The sequence below is a fragment of the Protomyctophum bolini genome (assembly GCF_963924005.1).
Source record: "Protomyctophum bolini genome assembly, chromosome: 17".
In the NCBI taxonomy this organism is placed as follows: Eukaryota; Metazoa; Chordata; class Actinopteri; order Myctophiformes; family Myctophidae; genus Protomyctophum; species Protomyctophum bolini.
Window position 1 is genome coordinate 20,976,204 of NC_137878.1, and position 17,303 is coordinate 20,993,506.

The 17,303-nt window shown below is 44.0% G+C and overlaps 1 protein-coding gene across 1 annotated transcript in view; it reads left to right on the top strand.

The window, feature by feature from the left end:
- Nucleotides 1–17,303, top strand: part of adgrb2 (adhesion G protein-coupled receptor B2) — a 311,424-nt gene that overhangs the window by 146,843 nt on the left and 147,278 nt on the right. Inside the window, exons 5-6 of the mRNA XM_080787040.1 lie at nt 6,440–6,604; nt 14,565–14,726. Coding sequence (XP_080643166.1) covers nt 6,440–6,604; nt 14,565–14,726 — 327 coding nt within the window. The remainder of the gene's footprint in view (nt 1–6,439; nt 6,605–14,564; nt 14,727–17,303) is intronic.

A 17,303-nucleotide genomic window follows, 5' to 3' on the forward strand; every position in this document is an offset into this window, starting at 1 on the left:
CCTCAAAAAGTTGATCAACAAAAAAATGGTTAGCTAATTTTTGTTGTGTGTGTGTGTGTGTGTGTGTGTATGGGCCACCTCTAGAATCCGTGTAAGTTGCAAAATACTTGAACAAACTGAAGGTTGTTCTGATTCACCAAATCACTTAAATCTCATAGTTTGTATTCTCTTTTTGTCTCTAATCATGTCGAACTAAAAAACATCGCTAGGATGCAACTGGGACGTATCCTCAGTGATGTATCCCAAGGTCATCAGGGTGTCGGGGGGGGTGGTCGCACATCATCATACCAAAACCTAACGTTCTCACGGAAGAGAACATTAAATAGGCTACCCGCTGCTATAGGCCTATTATTGTTATATATCATTGACCTAAATGGCGTTATATCATTATCAACAATGATAGTATGATATAAAAAAAGGCTTAGGCTTATGTCTTTTTCATAAATTGCTTTGGACATGTGGAAAACTTAGTTAAACATGCAGAGTGACACATTAGGCATTAGGCCTACTTTATCTGGTTAACATAATCTTTTCGTTTTGACATGAAATAATAATCCTGTAGCGTCACCGTGTAGCATTTGGTTTCATTAGCGCGATCGTGACAAAATAGCCTACAGCTTGTTGCTGCTGCTGCCCGCAGAGCACACATGAACGGTGTGCTCCCCCCCCCCCCCCCCCCCACGCACAATCAGAAGCGTTTTCAAAGAGACGAGTAGGATATAAAGGCAGCCTGAAAGGCAAGCATTTGCATTTCAATGGGGGATTGAGTGTCGCGCTCTACGCGCAACGGCCATTAGGTGTACCAGTGGCACGCGTCCCGCGGACCGGCACCGGTCCGCGGACCGGCACCGGTCCGCGTACCGGTGGTTGGGAACCTCTGCCTTAGGGAAAAACCAGGGACACACGAACTGGACCTGTGTGTTGCACCAGATTCCAGCACCAGACACTTCATTTGGGAGTGGTGGATTCTGCAGGCTCCACCGGCAAGGCGACAGAGGTGCCGCACTGCCGCAGGCTCCACTTCCGGCTTGAATGGCCCTCCTAAAGGCCTCACATGGTTTTTTTTGGGCGTCCTCCTCACGGCAAACACAGGCTGGGGCGCTAACCCAAACTGCTTACCCGGGTGCCGTCTACATTCCGGCTGCCAACCATCTATCGGGTGGTCTGACCAGACTATTCCCGGTTGTCACATAGTCTATTCCTATGAGTCACTATAGAAACTAAGAACTAAAAAACATCGCTAGGATGCAACTGGGACGTATCCTCAGTGATGTATCCCAAGGTCATCGGGGTTTCGGGTCTTCCAACATCATACCCCTCACTCGGGTGACCCAGCCGGGGTGATCAAGTCCTGACTTACATCCCAGTAGCTGCCCTCGGTCAGTCCCTTAGGGAAAAACCAGGGACACACAATCCGCTGCTCCAGAACCACTCTGCCGGTACTGGGCGTGCCATCCGGTGCGTGGAGGGACTAGGCACTGTGGGTTGACTCCTGGCCGGGCACTTCCTACGTCTCACCAGGTCCTCTCCTGCTCTCACCAGGAGTATGAACTGGACTATTAAGGATTATCAAGCAATTTGAATCATGTTGTAGATTTTATATATTTTTTATATATACTGCAATCATGGCTAGTGGAAATTATTTATATCTTGTTATAATGTTTTATTGTATTTTATATAGGTAGAGGCCTCGTATAAGCCCTCGGGGCTTCTTGCCTTCTCCTGGCACTTTCCCTTTTTTTTCCCATGCTTTAATGTATTGCTCTATACTGTGCTAAAATAAAAATCTAAATCAAATCAAATCAAGTTGTGTTGTGCAGAGGGAAAAAATAACCTGCCCTGTAGCACTAATCATAATGACAGTGAGAAGCCACTACCCCCAGACACAAGTTAGAGAGAGAACCAGCTCATTGACTTGTATCACCTACCCACTTATTTCTCTTAGAGATAAGGGTCGTCAGCCGGGTGTCCGTTATTTGAATTTCAGGTAGTTGACAACCCTGGTCGGCTCTCAGTTCATTTAAATTCTGTCTCTTGCTGGCAGGATCAGGGGGGAAAGTGCTTTGAAGTTCTTCCCGGAACTTCCAGAGATTTTAATAAGGGACACGCCAAGAATCGGGTCAATTTCGGGTCAAACCCCTCCAATTTCGGGTCTGTTGTTGTGTCAAACCCCCAAAACGTGCGGTTGCCGGTTATGGTTAGGGTTGTGCAGGTTCGGGGTCGGACTAATGAGCGGTCAGACCAGTGCCACGCTGCTACCCAAAACCCCCCGAAATGCATAGAAAACTGCATTTTGGCACAGTTATTATTATTATTATTAGTAGTATTACCTGTGCTTGCTTCTGGTGGTCCTGCTGTCACTTCTCATTGCAGGGTCTCTATCCTGCCTCCTCCTCCCCGTCTCAAAACGGTGTCTTTAGCCGCATTATTATGATCAGACAGCTTCTTCAACTCCCTCTTTTCTCTTAAACATCTGAGTAATTGCTTGTTGCATTGAGCTTCATTTATTTTTATTTTTATTGAATTCTCTAGCAAAAGTTGCCGGCGTATTCATTTCCCCTCGAGTTTATTTTCTTTTTTTTCCTCTAGAAAATATGTGTAATTTAAACCAATCAGAAATAACTATGACAACTGAACTGACACTGAAAGTGTTTTTAATTTAATTTGTCATAGCCCGCCTACTGTATCCGGTAATTGTTTTGCACACACCATAGGCACGGAGAAAGGCTGTTTTAGTGTCCGGTCTATACTCGATCTCCCAACTGCAAAGTGGACTGAGCCCATAGAGTTATATGACTGAGCCCAGCCCAGTCTGGTTTGTTGTTTCAGGATCCAGAAATAGTGCATATTAGAAAAAAGAAACTGAAAACGCTCAGCTATAGCCTATCCAGTATTTATCCTATCCCTCCTCTACCCATCCCTTCCTCTGCATCGTGTCAGTATTTATCCTATCCCTCTACCCATCCCTTCCTCTGCATCGTATCAGTATTTATCCTATCCCTCCTCTACCCATCCCTTCCTCTGCATCGTGTCAGTATTTATCCTATCCCTCTACCCATCCCTTCCTCTGCATCGTGTCAGTATTTATCCTATCCCTCCTCTTTTTGATTGATTGATTGAAATCTTTATTAACAGTTTGCAGAATTACAGTACATTTCAAGCACAAACTCAATACAAAGACTGTTAACTGTGAGTGGACGACCCAATTAAGCCTTACACTTGTTTACAACAGGGTCCACATTGTTCAATTCATCAAATCCCTACTCTACCCATCCCTTCCTCTGCATCGTGTCAGTATTTATCCTATCCCTCTACCCATCCCTTCCTCTGCATCGTGTCAGTATTTATCCTATCCCTCCTCTACCCATCCCTTCCTCTGCATTGTGTCAGTATTTATCCTATCCCTCTACCCATCCCTTCCTCTGCATCGTGTCAGTATTTATCCTATCCCTCTACCCATCCCTTCCTCTGCATTGTGTCAGTATTTATCCTATCCCTCTACCCATCCCTTCCTCTGCATCGTGTCAGTATTTATCCTACCCATCCCTTCCTCTGCATCGTGTCAGTATTTATCCTATCCCTCTACCCATCCCTTCCTCTGCATCGTGTCAGTATTTATCCTATCCCTCTACCCATCCCTTCCTCTGCATTGTGTCAGTATTTATCCTATCCCTCTACCCATCCCTTCCTCTGCATCGTGTCAGTATTTATCCTATCCCTCTACCCATCCCTTCCTCTGCATTGTGTCAGTATTTATCCTATCCCTCTACCCATCCCTTCCTCTGCATCGTGTCAGTATTTATCCTACCCATCCCTTCCTCTGCATCGTGTCAGTATTTATCCTACCCATCCCTTCCTCTGCATCGTGTCAGTATTTATCCTATCCCTCTACCCATCCCTTCCTCTGCATCGTGTCAGTATTTATCCTATCCCTCTACCCATCCCTTCCTCTGCATTGTGTCAGTATTTATCCTATCCCTCCTCTACCCATCCCTTCCTCTGCATCGTGTCAGTATTTATCCTATCCCTCCTCTACCCATCCCTTCCTCTGCATTGTGTCAGTATTTATCCTATCCCTCTACCCATCCCTTCCTCTGCATCGTGTCAGTATTTATCCTATCCCTCCTCTACCCATCCCTTCCTCTGCATCGTGTCAGTATTTATCCTATCCCTCCTCTACCCATCCCTTCCTCTGCATCGTGTCAGTATTTATCCTATCCCTCCTCTACCCATCCCTTCCTCTGCATCGTGTCGTCCAGCATTCAGCACCTCTCGTCTCTCCAGGTCTATCATTCGTTCTCCACCTTGTTCGACATGCTGGTAGATTCATCTACCCCACTATGCACGTTGCTTTTCAAATAACTACTTTGATGGACCCAATCTCTCATTAAATATTCTCTCCAAGTCCACCCGAGTCTCTCTCTGTCCATTCAAATTCACTTCTCATCCCTCCAGTGGTATAGTCATCTCCTGTCAGTACCTCATTGACCTCAATTGACATTACACTGCCATTCAGGCCCTTTCCCCCTCAAATTATCTCTCCTCCTTTGTTGAGCATTACAGGCCTATTCATACTCCAGTGGCCACCTTTTCGGTGCAGGTCACCTCTTCACCAAAACGGTGGTTCTGATAGCGGCTATCATAGTCCATCACCGCGCTCATATCTCCTAACCTCCATGGCCAGCAACAATTCCTCAAATTCGTCCATTGTTTTCCCTAAGCTCTCTACTGCCTATCTGCCTCTATTCTATTCCTTTCTAGTCCTTTCTGTTCCTTTCCTATTCTATATAGTCAATTATTTCATTCCTTTGTTCCCTCATTCTCCCGCTGCTCTGTTTTGCGAGTTTGTTGTTTTTTTGTGTTTATGTTTTTATGTTTTATGTCTGGAGCTTGCGAAACCAACCCAACTTCTAGACCAAGGAGAGCTGTGGTTTGCTCTTTACCGCAGCTCAGTGAAGTCATGTTGTAGTTTTTGGTGATAGCGGTGCTGCGGTGGTGACCTCATCACCGAAAACTGGAATATGATATTATGAATAGGCTTCATATTCGTCTTTGCATCACCATTCCTTTACATGCATCTGAAAAGGGTTTACATGTTATCTCGATGCAGCGCGGGTATTGGTACAGGTGTGTGTGTGTGTGTGTGTGTGTGTGTGTGTGTGTGTGTGTGTGTGTGTGTGTGTGTGTGTGTGTGTGTGTGTGTGTGTGTGTGTGTGTGTGTGTGTGTGTGTGTGTGTGTGTGTGTGTGTGTGTGTGTGTGTGTGTGTGTGTGTGTGTGTGTGTGTGTGTGTGTGTGTGTGAGCGTGAGCGTGAGTAAGTATATGTCCACATCCTTAATTTGTGTTCAATGAATCTTTGAGCAACTTCTCCAGACCTCATTTATTCCAGGCCATTTTGAGTCCTATTTTGTCTGTTTCTAGCTTTTGACAGGAAGTGTAATGGAGGGAGAAAAAGAAAGGAAGGGTGCGGGGCATGCTCGCTGGCTGTGTTGATTAGTGTTTGAAGTCTTTTGAAGCCTTGGTGATGAGTCATTTAATTTTTTTAGTCATTATGGTCCCTTCCATGACAACCATAACCTTCATTTCCCCGTCCCCTTTTAACAGCATGATTTTCTAATGCCAACCTGCCCATTCCAACTTTCTTTTGCTTGTAATACAGTATCACACTATAGGCCATCAGTGTGAATGATAACTTGTTTATTATTATTATTATTATTATTATTAATAGCAGAGGTGGCGAGATCACTTCCTCATTGTTTTATTTCTAAGGGGCAATACTCCCTATTTTTGTTATTACTTGCTAATAATAATAATTATTATAACAACTTGAAAGTATTGTATGATTTTGTTGAAATGAGCTGATCTAACTCAATGTGTCGTGTTGCGACATGTTGTGAGTTGTGGTTCATTGGTTAATTTCTCATTTATCTGACATTCTCTAACTCTCTAACACTAGAGTTACTGCAGATCCCCCTTTCCTTTTTCATTCGTTCATTTTCACATAGCTTTGTTTGATTGGCCTGACCTGGCCTGGCTACATTTGTAGATACATTGGTCTAAAAGGATAACCCCAAAAGGTCCTGAGGATTTGTTTCCATTGAGGTCCCATATACAGTAGTAGAACAAACATATGAAGGTTTTACAACATGGTGTTTCAACTCAGCCAAACAAACAGAAGCTATTGGGAACCCAACGGGAACAGGAAACGGTTACATGCCACCTTCTGAAAACTCCAGACTACAGTTAAGCGCATGCAGAGCCTATATTGGCTGCATGCCTGCAATGGGATATGCTCATTCTTCATCCCCATGTGTGTGTGTGTGTGTGTGTGTGTGTGTGTGTGTGTGTGTGTGTGTGTGTGTGTGTGTGTGTGTGTGTGTGTGTGTGTGTGTGTGTGTGTGTGTGTGTGTGTGTGTGTGTGGGTGGGTGGGTGTTTGCAGTGCATGGGATATGGGAGGAATGGTCGTCATGGAGTCTGTGCTCTGTGACCTGTGGGCGGGGCTCCAGGACTCGAACCAGGAAGTGTGTGAACGGAGGAGGCGGGGCCACAGCTTGTGGAGGGCCCAAGACGCAGACCAAACTGTGCAACATAGCCGTGTGTCCTGGTTAGTACCATGCCCCATTTACATTTCTGTCTCCTCATTCTGTCTCTTATTTTGCTCTCTCTCTCTCTCTCTCTCTCTCTCTCTGGATTTCTTTCTTATGAATTAAACATATATCTATTTTATTTATTTTGATATGCCATATCTCTCATACATGGTTTTCCATGCATATGCATTCCAATGTTATGTTATGCAACTGACTCTAACTACCACTATCTACCATTCTGTCAGTCACTTTTGCGTTAAACACATCCACTACAACCCTGTCTCCCACATTATTCATTTACCCAATACTGCCTTCCTCTAGACCCTTCATGAACCAAGTCTTTGACCTTTGATCCGTGGTCACGCTATCACTCCATTCCCATATTGATCGCACGGTCTGTGCTTCCATCCTGGCTGACTCGGGCCCCATCAAAACCCCTAGGCATTCAGGTCTGGGCTTCGATACCATGGTTGGCTTAATTTGGATTGCCGTGACCCATGTGTGGTTCTGCCAGAGTGCAGCACTCTGCCAATTGTCTGGCTGAGATTACCTGTTAGGCCTACCTTGTCAGGAGGAGCCATAAGTCGCCGGCGTGCGTGGCCCCGTTCCATTATACTGTCAAGTGCACCTGGCAGCTCCGCTGCAATTTGGCTGAGAAGACAGTCCGCCCAAAATGTCTTCATCAGTTCGTGCCATTTAGAGTAGAATTGGGCCGAACGGTGGCCAAAATGAGGTCTCATCAGAGTAGGCTCTGAAGAAAAGCCTGGGGGAGGTTTGTGTGACACGGACTGCATATACCGTACACTCCCACAGAGCAGCTTGCACAGTGAAGTCACAGGTGAGCGTGCTGCAGTATTCTCAATGTATTTATAATATAATTTGTGTGGGAGAGATTTCTCAAATGGCCTAAAATTCTTCTCTGACTTTAGAGGAGACATTGTGTGTGTGTGTGTGTGTGCGTGTGTGTGTGTGTGTGTGTGTGTGTGTGTGTGTGTGTGTGTGTGTGCGCGCGCGCATATACTGTATTACATAAGAGATTCTCAGTTCCCACCATAGGTGTCAGTGTTCATGCATTCATACATTCATGTATGTAGATTGTAGAGTATGTTCACAAAATCAGTTTTGTATGAATTGCATTGCATTATACGTGTGCAGAGAAACACATACGTAGGCTACAACACCAACATACAAACAATCACAATACTCCAAGGAGCTAAATGTTGAATACAACCATCTTGACATTCTTAACAGAAAACTAGAAATAAATACTTTGGAGCATTTAGAAGTCAGCTTGCAAAGGGGATGAACATACATTTTTGAACAATGCCTCTGACCACAGACAGGCATACGTGGAGGGGGACATAGAGACATGGCTGAGGTGGGGTAAGCTTCCTGACATTTAAACATTTCCCTGGTCAGATAATAAGCCTGATTGTCCGTGGAAAGTAGCTATTTAGCGATGCACCGCCGGAGGTCTTTTGGCTGCAGAAATGGCGACTGGCGCGGTTAGTTTTACAAGCGGGTAATAATAATGGCAGCAGAGACATTTCACTTGCTAAAACCATGTCCAGGAAGAGCCAGAAATGCTCGCAGCTCTCGGTTGTTTACGCTTTACGGAAATAACTGAGCTCTAATGGTTTAACGTGATAATCTTTTCACAACACCGTCAGGCTCTTTACCTTTTACCGCATGAAGGCTTTGAAACCAGCAGATAAGAGAAAAGCTCAGAATACTCTCAATGAAAGATTTATGAAAATAAAAAAAGACCTGACAGAAATAGAATGTCATCTTCGTATATAGAAGGTGAATTCTCTGTTGCCCCGCTTCACAATAGCATATGGGTTCATATCGAATTTAAGACATAATCGTAAATAGTAGCAAAGTTGTTTTATGAGTCAATTTCCACGCTTTCATTTTGCATGATGCACTAAACACACACACACAGTCACACGCGCGCGCACACACACACACACACACACACACACACACACACACACACACACACACACACACACACACACACACACACACACACACACACACACACACACACACACACACACACACACACACAAACACACACCCACATACACACACACACACCCACACACACATACACACACACACACACACACACACACACACACACACACACACACACACATAAACATATAACCTGTAACCAGACTGCATATCTTTTATCAGTTCAAATAAAAGAGAGACATTTCTCTCCTCCCCTCTGCCCTCTGGGATTCTCCAGCCATTCTGTTTTTGGAGGAGCGATGATGCGAGAGGAAACTGTATGGGTTTGGGAGTGCAGCTTATAAAAGAAGTGCGCGTGTGCGTGTGCGTGTGCGTGTGTGTGTGTGTGTGTGCGTGCGAGCGTGCATGGTGTGTGTGTGTGTGTGTGTGTGTGTGTGCATGCATGCGTTTGAGAGTGAATCTATCGCAGCTCATTGGCGGCAGGCAGTGCTTTTGGGAGTTCAAAGGCAATGGTCCTTTGAAATGAGCAACACCAGCACAGACCTCATGGCAGAGGAGTCCCTGCATGCTTACAGCTTTGATGGTGCTGGTGTGTATGTAATATGCAAATGTTTGCGTGAGTGTGTGTGTGTGTGTGTGTGTGTGTGGGGGGGGGGGGGGGGGGATCTGTCACCACGCACTACTATAGTTATATACACACAAAGCTGCCGTGCGTGCCTATAAAGTGGTTGATATGACACAGTTTGCTATATATAGTTATCCATTTTCCCTCTTTCATCTTGTTTTTGACAAATTTGAATTAAACTCTATCACTGTTGAATTAATTCTTTCACCTTCCCACCAGCTCCTACATGTGTAGAGGAATGCATGGCACCCATACACACACACACTCGCACGCGTGCGTACACAATGTGTGGGAGGTTTCATAAATGTTAATATGACAGGCTTTGCTTCAAATAAGACACATCAATAAGAAGTGAGGGAAGGAGGCGAACGGCAGCCATGCATAAATGATGGGATCATATCTGGGTTGTTTTATTGCTGATGTCAAGTATATACTCGCGGAGGATTGCATGTGTAGGCAGAGAGCTGGCTGGAGTGAGCCAGCAGACATGGTGACGGCTCCGAGTTCTGTGAAACCCGGGCGACCACGTGACACACAAATACAAACACATCCACGAGCAGGGCTTATGTTTGGGCTAAATGGCACCGGCTTAATTGCAGACGGGTTGCAGAAATGACAAATTGCGGCGAGGGGGTGGCGGAGGGGGTGTGCTGGGTTGTTGGCAGAAAATATCCCTTCTGCCAGGGAACAGTCGTTCTACTTCACAACCGTTACGTAAATAACACATGCCCCCATGAAGTATATTACACTGTAATTACTAATTATGCTGTACACATGTTTGTTTTGATGATAGTCACAGTTGCCCTTGTTGCTAAACATTTTAGCCATGTGTTCACTTCCCTTAACGGTTTTAGTAATGAAGATTGTGTTTGCTGGAGTCTGAGTTGTTGACGTTGATAATGACAATATACAGAGCTTTGACTTACTGAACTTACTTACTGGAATAACTCAGCTGCACTGGTTTATTAGTTCAACGTTTTCGATCACTGGGATCTTCTTCAGGAATGTTGCTGCCGACCACAGTATGCTGCTTGGCTACTGAGAATCAGCAGCTTTATTAGCAGTGTTAAATTGCTCTATATTCTTTTTTTTTTAAAGATATTTATTTTGCGGCTTACGCCTTTTATTGGTTTTTTGAAGGGACAGACAGTAGGCTGACAGGAAACGGGAGAGAAATGGGGGAAGACATGCAGTAAAGGCCGTGTCGGGCTCGGGAGTCGAACCCGCGGCACACTGCGACTGGATTACCAGTCGGGTGCCCAGACGGTTACGCCACCGCCTGGGCCAAATTGCTCTATATTCTGATAGCAATCATTGGTAGTGTTTGTTCAGTAACAGGGGTCTCCCCGTCTCTGCTGCGCTTCAGTAAACAGACATTTTCAAGTTGGGACACCATTTTTAGGACGATACAGGATAAACAAAGTGAAATCGGAAGTGAGCAAATAAATGAGCAGACAAAATTCGAACTGGGAACACTGATAAAAGGGTACAAATTTAAGCTGATGAAAGGGTACTCTCTCCTGATGGCAACCCACCTGAAAATGTATTTTCTGTTTATTATAGAGCTGGAGAGATGGGGAGGCCCCTGTTACTGAACAAACACTCAATACAAATGATTAGTGTCTCAATATAGCTTTATCGTTTGTTTTTGGTCAGGGTTTGATCCCCGGCCAGGTCATACTAACTAAAGACTCCCTGCCTCCCTGCTTGGCACTCAGCATCAAAGGGTTGGATTGGGGGTAAGTCCCTGCGACATACTAGCGTCATGTCCAGGGGGTGTACTTGTACATCAAGCTGCCTCATGCTACAGAAACAGGAAATAGAGGCTCCTGCCCTATTTACTGTTACTTATACCCTGTTACTTATACCTTTAGGAGTATAGCTCAACAGCACCCCGGTTGTTACAGTAGTTGTTGATGCAGAAAAGAGAGCATCCTGTCCTGGGTTCTGAAAGAGTGACCGTGGTTATCACGTCTAATGGTATTATAACTTAAATAAAGCTAGGGGAGGTGGATAACAGCCAGAAGATAGTAGCATCATTCTTATGTTCATTCTTATCACTTCCTCTCACTTCCTCATATGTATACCCTTTGTCTGTCCTAGCAGGCACAGCACAGTATACTGTATTAAGCTCAATTTATACATCGCCATGTGATAGTGTCGGTGGACACAGTTTAACAATCTAAATCTCAAAACGTGTCACAGATGTATCAGATGTGGGTTGTGAGCTTATAGATCGGCTATTTTGGAGATTGAGCATACATTTGGCATTAGGCTATACAATTATAATAGAACTGTTTATTTATATGATACAATATTGGGAGGAGAGATGCTCATATTAGACAGGTGGTTCTGGGCTGGCCAAGCATATTGATTGGTTGAGAAAGGCTCTCTAGCTGTGACTAAATCATAATAAAGCACAACTCAGCTGTGCTCCAAAAATGAAATATGTCTCATCACTGTAAATAGCACTCTGCCATTACAGCTGACTTGCTTTACTAGGCTATTGGAATCGTCAATGTCTAGTACTTTGCAAATTCCTGAGTTTTCCCCATTAAATGTGTGACATGTTTAGATTTTGTTGAATAGCATAAAGACCTTATTCAAAATATTACACTCAAGCGTGTGCTTTACTGCTGTTACGACTTCAATGATGCTCTTGTGTAATACTAGTATATTGCTTAATTCGAGCACTTTACTTTGAGCTTGCACACACTTTGACACAGGCTGCCAAGCGTACCTGTCTGTCTCACAGTGGGAGAGGAATCTCTCCGTTGCGTTATACCAACTCCCCATCTCCAGTTATTCTTCCTCGGTACAGCATGCCTCATCTGCATATACCTATACTGCTCTCGTCTTGCTTGATTTTGCATCTCCCCTCAGCTGTGCTGTCTCCTCCGAACGTCACACAATGATCACCACAAAACTACTGCACAATCCTGCTGTACGATACACAGCCCTACTGTACAATCCTTCAATACACAACCCTATACCGTACAGCAGTATACTATACTATACACAACTCTACTGTATAGTGACTCAGTACACAACCCTATACTGTACAGCAGTATACTATACTATACAACTCTACTGTATAGTGACTCAGTACAAGACCCTATACTGTGAGTGTGCAGTCGTTCAGTGGCCTATCTACAATAAGTCCGCCTGTCCAAATCCATTTCTGCCTGGCCAAAATCCATACAATGAGAAAAAAGAGAGGACAAAAACAAGACCTGAGAACTATTGGTGTACAGCTGATTGGCCGTTAATGCATGCCTTTCAGCCTTTGTATCCTACTCGTCTGGCAGGTATATCTCTTTGAAAACCTTTAGTGCTACGATGGTGCGCGGGGGGGGGGGGGGGGGGGGGGGTGGAGGTACGGCGATGACGACAATTAACACATCTTGCATGCCCAAAATGTAATTCCTGGAAACGCCACAGCCTACAATTGCTAGCTTGTAGATCTGCTATTTTCACTACTTCTTAACCTTGCTTTTTATGGAAAGTATTTATTTATTTATTTAGAATTATTTATAATACTTGGAACATGTTGGAATTGTTTTTAATTGATTTATTTTATTTTTTTTATCTTTTGAAATAATAATGGTTCCATGACTGAGCTGCAGATCACTGATAGGCTCTTCCCAAAAAACAAAAAATCCCTGTTATGCCCATATATGGAGATCCCTGATGTCACCAATATTATGGCCATATGGGAATGTCGTGACATCACACATCGTGACATCACGCCTTGTGACACGCTCCATATATGGAGACACGCTATATGGCCATGAACCGGCCATACCTGTTTATCATTGTACATTTTTTGGTCAAAGTTGATCCCATGTCAAACCGACAGCTCTCGCCCGGCAGTCTGCCGTCACCCAGGTGGAAGCGTGCACGATCCACAGCGCCACTGTCAGTGTCTCACGGAGGACGCCATCGCTAGCCGGCACCACCTGCTACCCCCGCTGCCACCCTTAGATCTCTATATATGGAGCTGACCTGTTCTGACATTCCATATGTTGATCTGACCTCATCAAACCCTGTACACTAAAGATACTCTCCATATATGGCCAGTACAGACTTCATTCCATAATGTTGATTTGACCCCCCATGCCAAAGCGCCAGTGCTCCCAGGCGTGCCCTCAGGGTGTCTTACTGGTACAGTAGGCCTAGTTGTGTATATTGAACTTCACCCCATTGTGCCAAAGATGTGAACATGTCATCCTGCCCCCTAACCAACTCCATTACTGTTCTAATTCCCATCATTCCCTTTACAACATTTTACAATGGCAATCATCAGATGAGATGAGTATGAATATAAGGTCATTGACTGACATGTTGCTATTAAATATAATTTATTTTATTTCTTCACTGAGCAAGTGAAGGCCGTGTGTGGGTGTTTTTGATTTCTTCCTTGATCTACAACAATGACAATATCAAACGAGTTAGTTCGTCAACAGAAAAAGGGACCCATTAGTAGCATTAGCATAAAACTTGATTTGATTATAGCTCAAAAGGGTTATTCTGCACATAAAAAAGGCTTGGTCTTTCAATGCCTCTCTTCCACTATTCTGCATTTGGTTTGCATATTCCATTTGACAAGTCAATTTACCACCAACAGCGCAGCCTATTCCTCCTCCCTCAGTATTTGAACGCGTCTGTGTCTATTGCTTCTACTGGAATAAAATGCATTTAATAATGTTTTTCTTTTCCTTTCTGTGGCAGCCGCAACAGTACACTCCCAATATACACCAAAGTCTATTTTGATAGTCGAATGATGAAATGCAGTGTTTAATTGCAATGAGCAAATTGGTAAGGGACATTTTATTAAAGAAAGTTAGGGAATGTAATTGAATGCACTCTGTCTGAACTCTTGGATTGGTTTACAACAATGCATGAATGGAATCTTAATCAGGCTCGGCAGAATAGAGTGAAAAGTTGAAATGTACATACCGTTATGTCCATGGTGTGATAATTGTGTTGGTATGTTGCTATTTATGGGACAATCTAGCAGTCTCTGCAGCCTCTTTTGCTTCATTTCTACTTTGTGGCACGCCAGTGTCGTGCGCTGAAAAGTTCACAATGTGTTGTGGAACTTGCGGTACATAAATGCGACTTTTGTTCTCTGACCTCGTCTATGCCCCATATGTCCTTGTTGTTACGTGGCAGCTGACTCTGTTTTCTGTTCCCTCTCTCTTTCAAATCTCTTCTTTGCCATGTCTTCCTTTTCATTTCACTGTCTCTCTCTCTGCCTTGGACCTCAAATTCTTCATCCCTGTCTGTTCCTCTACCCTGCGTCTCCACCGGCTCTCTCTCTCTCTCTCTCTCTCTCTCTCTCTCTCTCTCTCTCTATCCGCCCCTAGTGGAAGGACAGTGGTTGGAGTGGGCTCCGTGGTCCTCGTGCAGTGTGACGTGCGGAAAAGGAACCCAGCAGAAGATGAGGAAGTGTGGCTCTTCGGTGCTCAGTTGGGCCGACTGTAAGGGCTCCCATCAGGAGACCAGAGAATGCACCAACCCTTCATGTGGTAAGACATGCCTAGAACAGGGCTTCTCATGATGAGACTTAATACCTTTGAAAAAAACAGATCTATGAGCTCACAATTCATTGTGAAGCGGTGTGGGTTTGTAGATTGTATATTTTGAGGGTCGCTAGCCCCTCGTATATCCAGCTTTGAGGGTCTGTGTAACAAAAGTGACAAAAGTGTGAAAACACAAACATTGAAGACAAAAGTGTGTAAACAAACATTGAAGACAAAAGTGAGAACACAAATTGTGATTGGTCACGTGATTGGGTGGGATATGTGCCATTGGTTGAGAATGAGATGATGTATGATGATAAGAGCACCCCTCACTTCACACGGGTGTGATTTTTTTTGTTGCTATAAACACAGTTGCTATAAACCCAGTGCCTTGATATTTTGACTTGCCCATTGGTGTGCCTTAGGCACAAAAGGTGACCTCTAAGGGTTTTCCACATCCACACACCTAGTCCCACGCCTAGTTCAGACAACAGTGAGCTTCAGGGTTGTTTGTTGCTTTGTTTTTCCACACCATTTTTGGCTGGCTCGACCTCCTGCTACAATGAGGTCGTTCCTTGCCATAGACAGTGCATGGAATTACACCTCTTTCTCCGAATGTAGAAGTGCGAATACCGCTCTTGGTGTGAATTCAGTGTAAGCACAGCACATTCGCAGCACACACATTACAGTATACTGGAAAAAACAAACATGCAAGATTGCCCTTCGTTTACTTCTCTTCAGCTTCTTAATTGTATTCAGTCTCACGTCCTTGTACATAGGCTACTTAACATTGTTGGTTGATTGTTTGACAAGCAGAGAACAGAACATTTGAGCTAATTTTTACCCTGTCTAGTACAAACTCGTCTTCCCTTAGGGTCTCCTCAGGACTGCGTTCTTTCCCCACTTTTATTTGTTTTTTATACAAATGGCTTGTTTCAAAGGCAAGTATGTGCTGATGTTTGCAGATTATATTGTAATAGTCAGTCTCTGAGTCATGGATGATGGTAGGAGAACTTGGTGTGAAAAAGGCAAACTAAATATAGTTTTTCTCAGGCCCAATCCACACCAATGATTCGCCATGGAACTCCTTGCAACCAAACGGTTGCGTTGCGAGTAGTTGCATGAATCCATTATCCCCAATGGCATTGGTGTGAGTTGCATTGGTGTGACATGTCCTTAAAACTGTTTTGTTACAAGGAGTTGCATTGGTGCGGTTTGGGTTTTGAGGAATGAAAGGACATTTTTACGTTGACAGGTTTGGACTGTTTTACTTGTATACTGTGTGCATTGAGTCACCTGTTATGATCTGTTAGTTCAGCAGTCTGTGTGAAAAACATGCTGGAACAATACTGTGCGTGTGCCGTAGGAGGGTTACTGCATGAATCTAAACAATCTTAGCTGTACCAAACCAGTCCCACAGAAAGCTCAGGTAATCTCCTGGCCTCCCAGGCTAGCACACTTCACATACATACTTTAATAATTGACTTACCTCCCTATAGACAAATCCACCGAGCGGCAACCATTACTGTGATGTCAAGCTGCGGTGAGAGAGCCGATTGGCACCATAGTTATTATTGTGCCACGGGTAGCGCTCCGCGGATTTGTCTATAGAGTTGACACTAACAGATACATGAGATATTTTATTCTCAGCCATATAAAAGGCTTTTTTATTACACAAAATGGGTCCGTGATTTTCTGTAGAATAGATGTGACACGGTGCACCCTCTTTCTTCTGGCTTTCTTGTTACTTCCTCTAATGGCTATATAGTGACAACAAAGTGACAATAACATCGGTGACAGTGACATGCACACCAACTACAGCTGTTTCTGTGTGCATGTATGTCTTGTCTGCAGTCTATTGTTCCATTATTTACTGCTGTTGTTAAGCCACTTGCCCCCTAGAGCCACTAAAGCTTACTTTACCTTTCTGTAGCCGTATATGCAGTTATGCACTTCAGGAACCGCAGACAATTGATGTAGTGAATGATGATAGACTAGCATATAATATACAGTATAAGTATAGATTTTAGAATTTAGACTTGCATTTCCCTGGATTACTGAGGTAGGATCTATATATTTTGCAGAATAAATTTCAATAAAACAAAAATAAAATATATAGAATATACAGTATGTGGCATTTCAGCAAATTGGTGAATACATTAGCAACCAAAGTTATACAGAAATAACAGAATATACCTGTGTGCAGCAGGATGAATATGTTGGCAACAAAAGTAGGCCTACAGAAAAGTTTACTCTGTGATAGCTGGAATAGCAGTCAGTACTCTGACTGTATTATGTGGCAAACTGCCACACACGCATGCGCGTGCACACCCCACATGCACACGCACCACGGCGCACGCATGAAACCCCAACAGTGTCCCTTTATTTGGGTCCAATATGATTCCATGTTTCTCACACAGGCATTTTGTGACTTAATTGTGACCCGTATTGGTCTGTGAGGCTGTTTTGTTCTGGTCAGGGCCTGGGTCGATCTCTTGTTTGACCTGATTTGGGTTCCACTTCTTTTTCCAACACTCGACCTCCTCTCTCATCCACCTCCTTAAAAGGGACACTTAAAAAAAT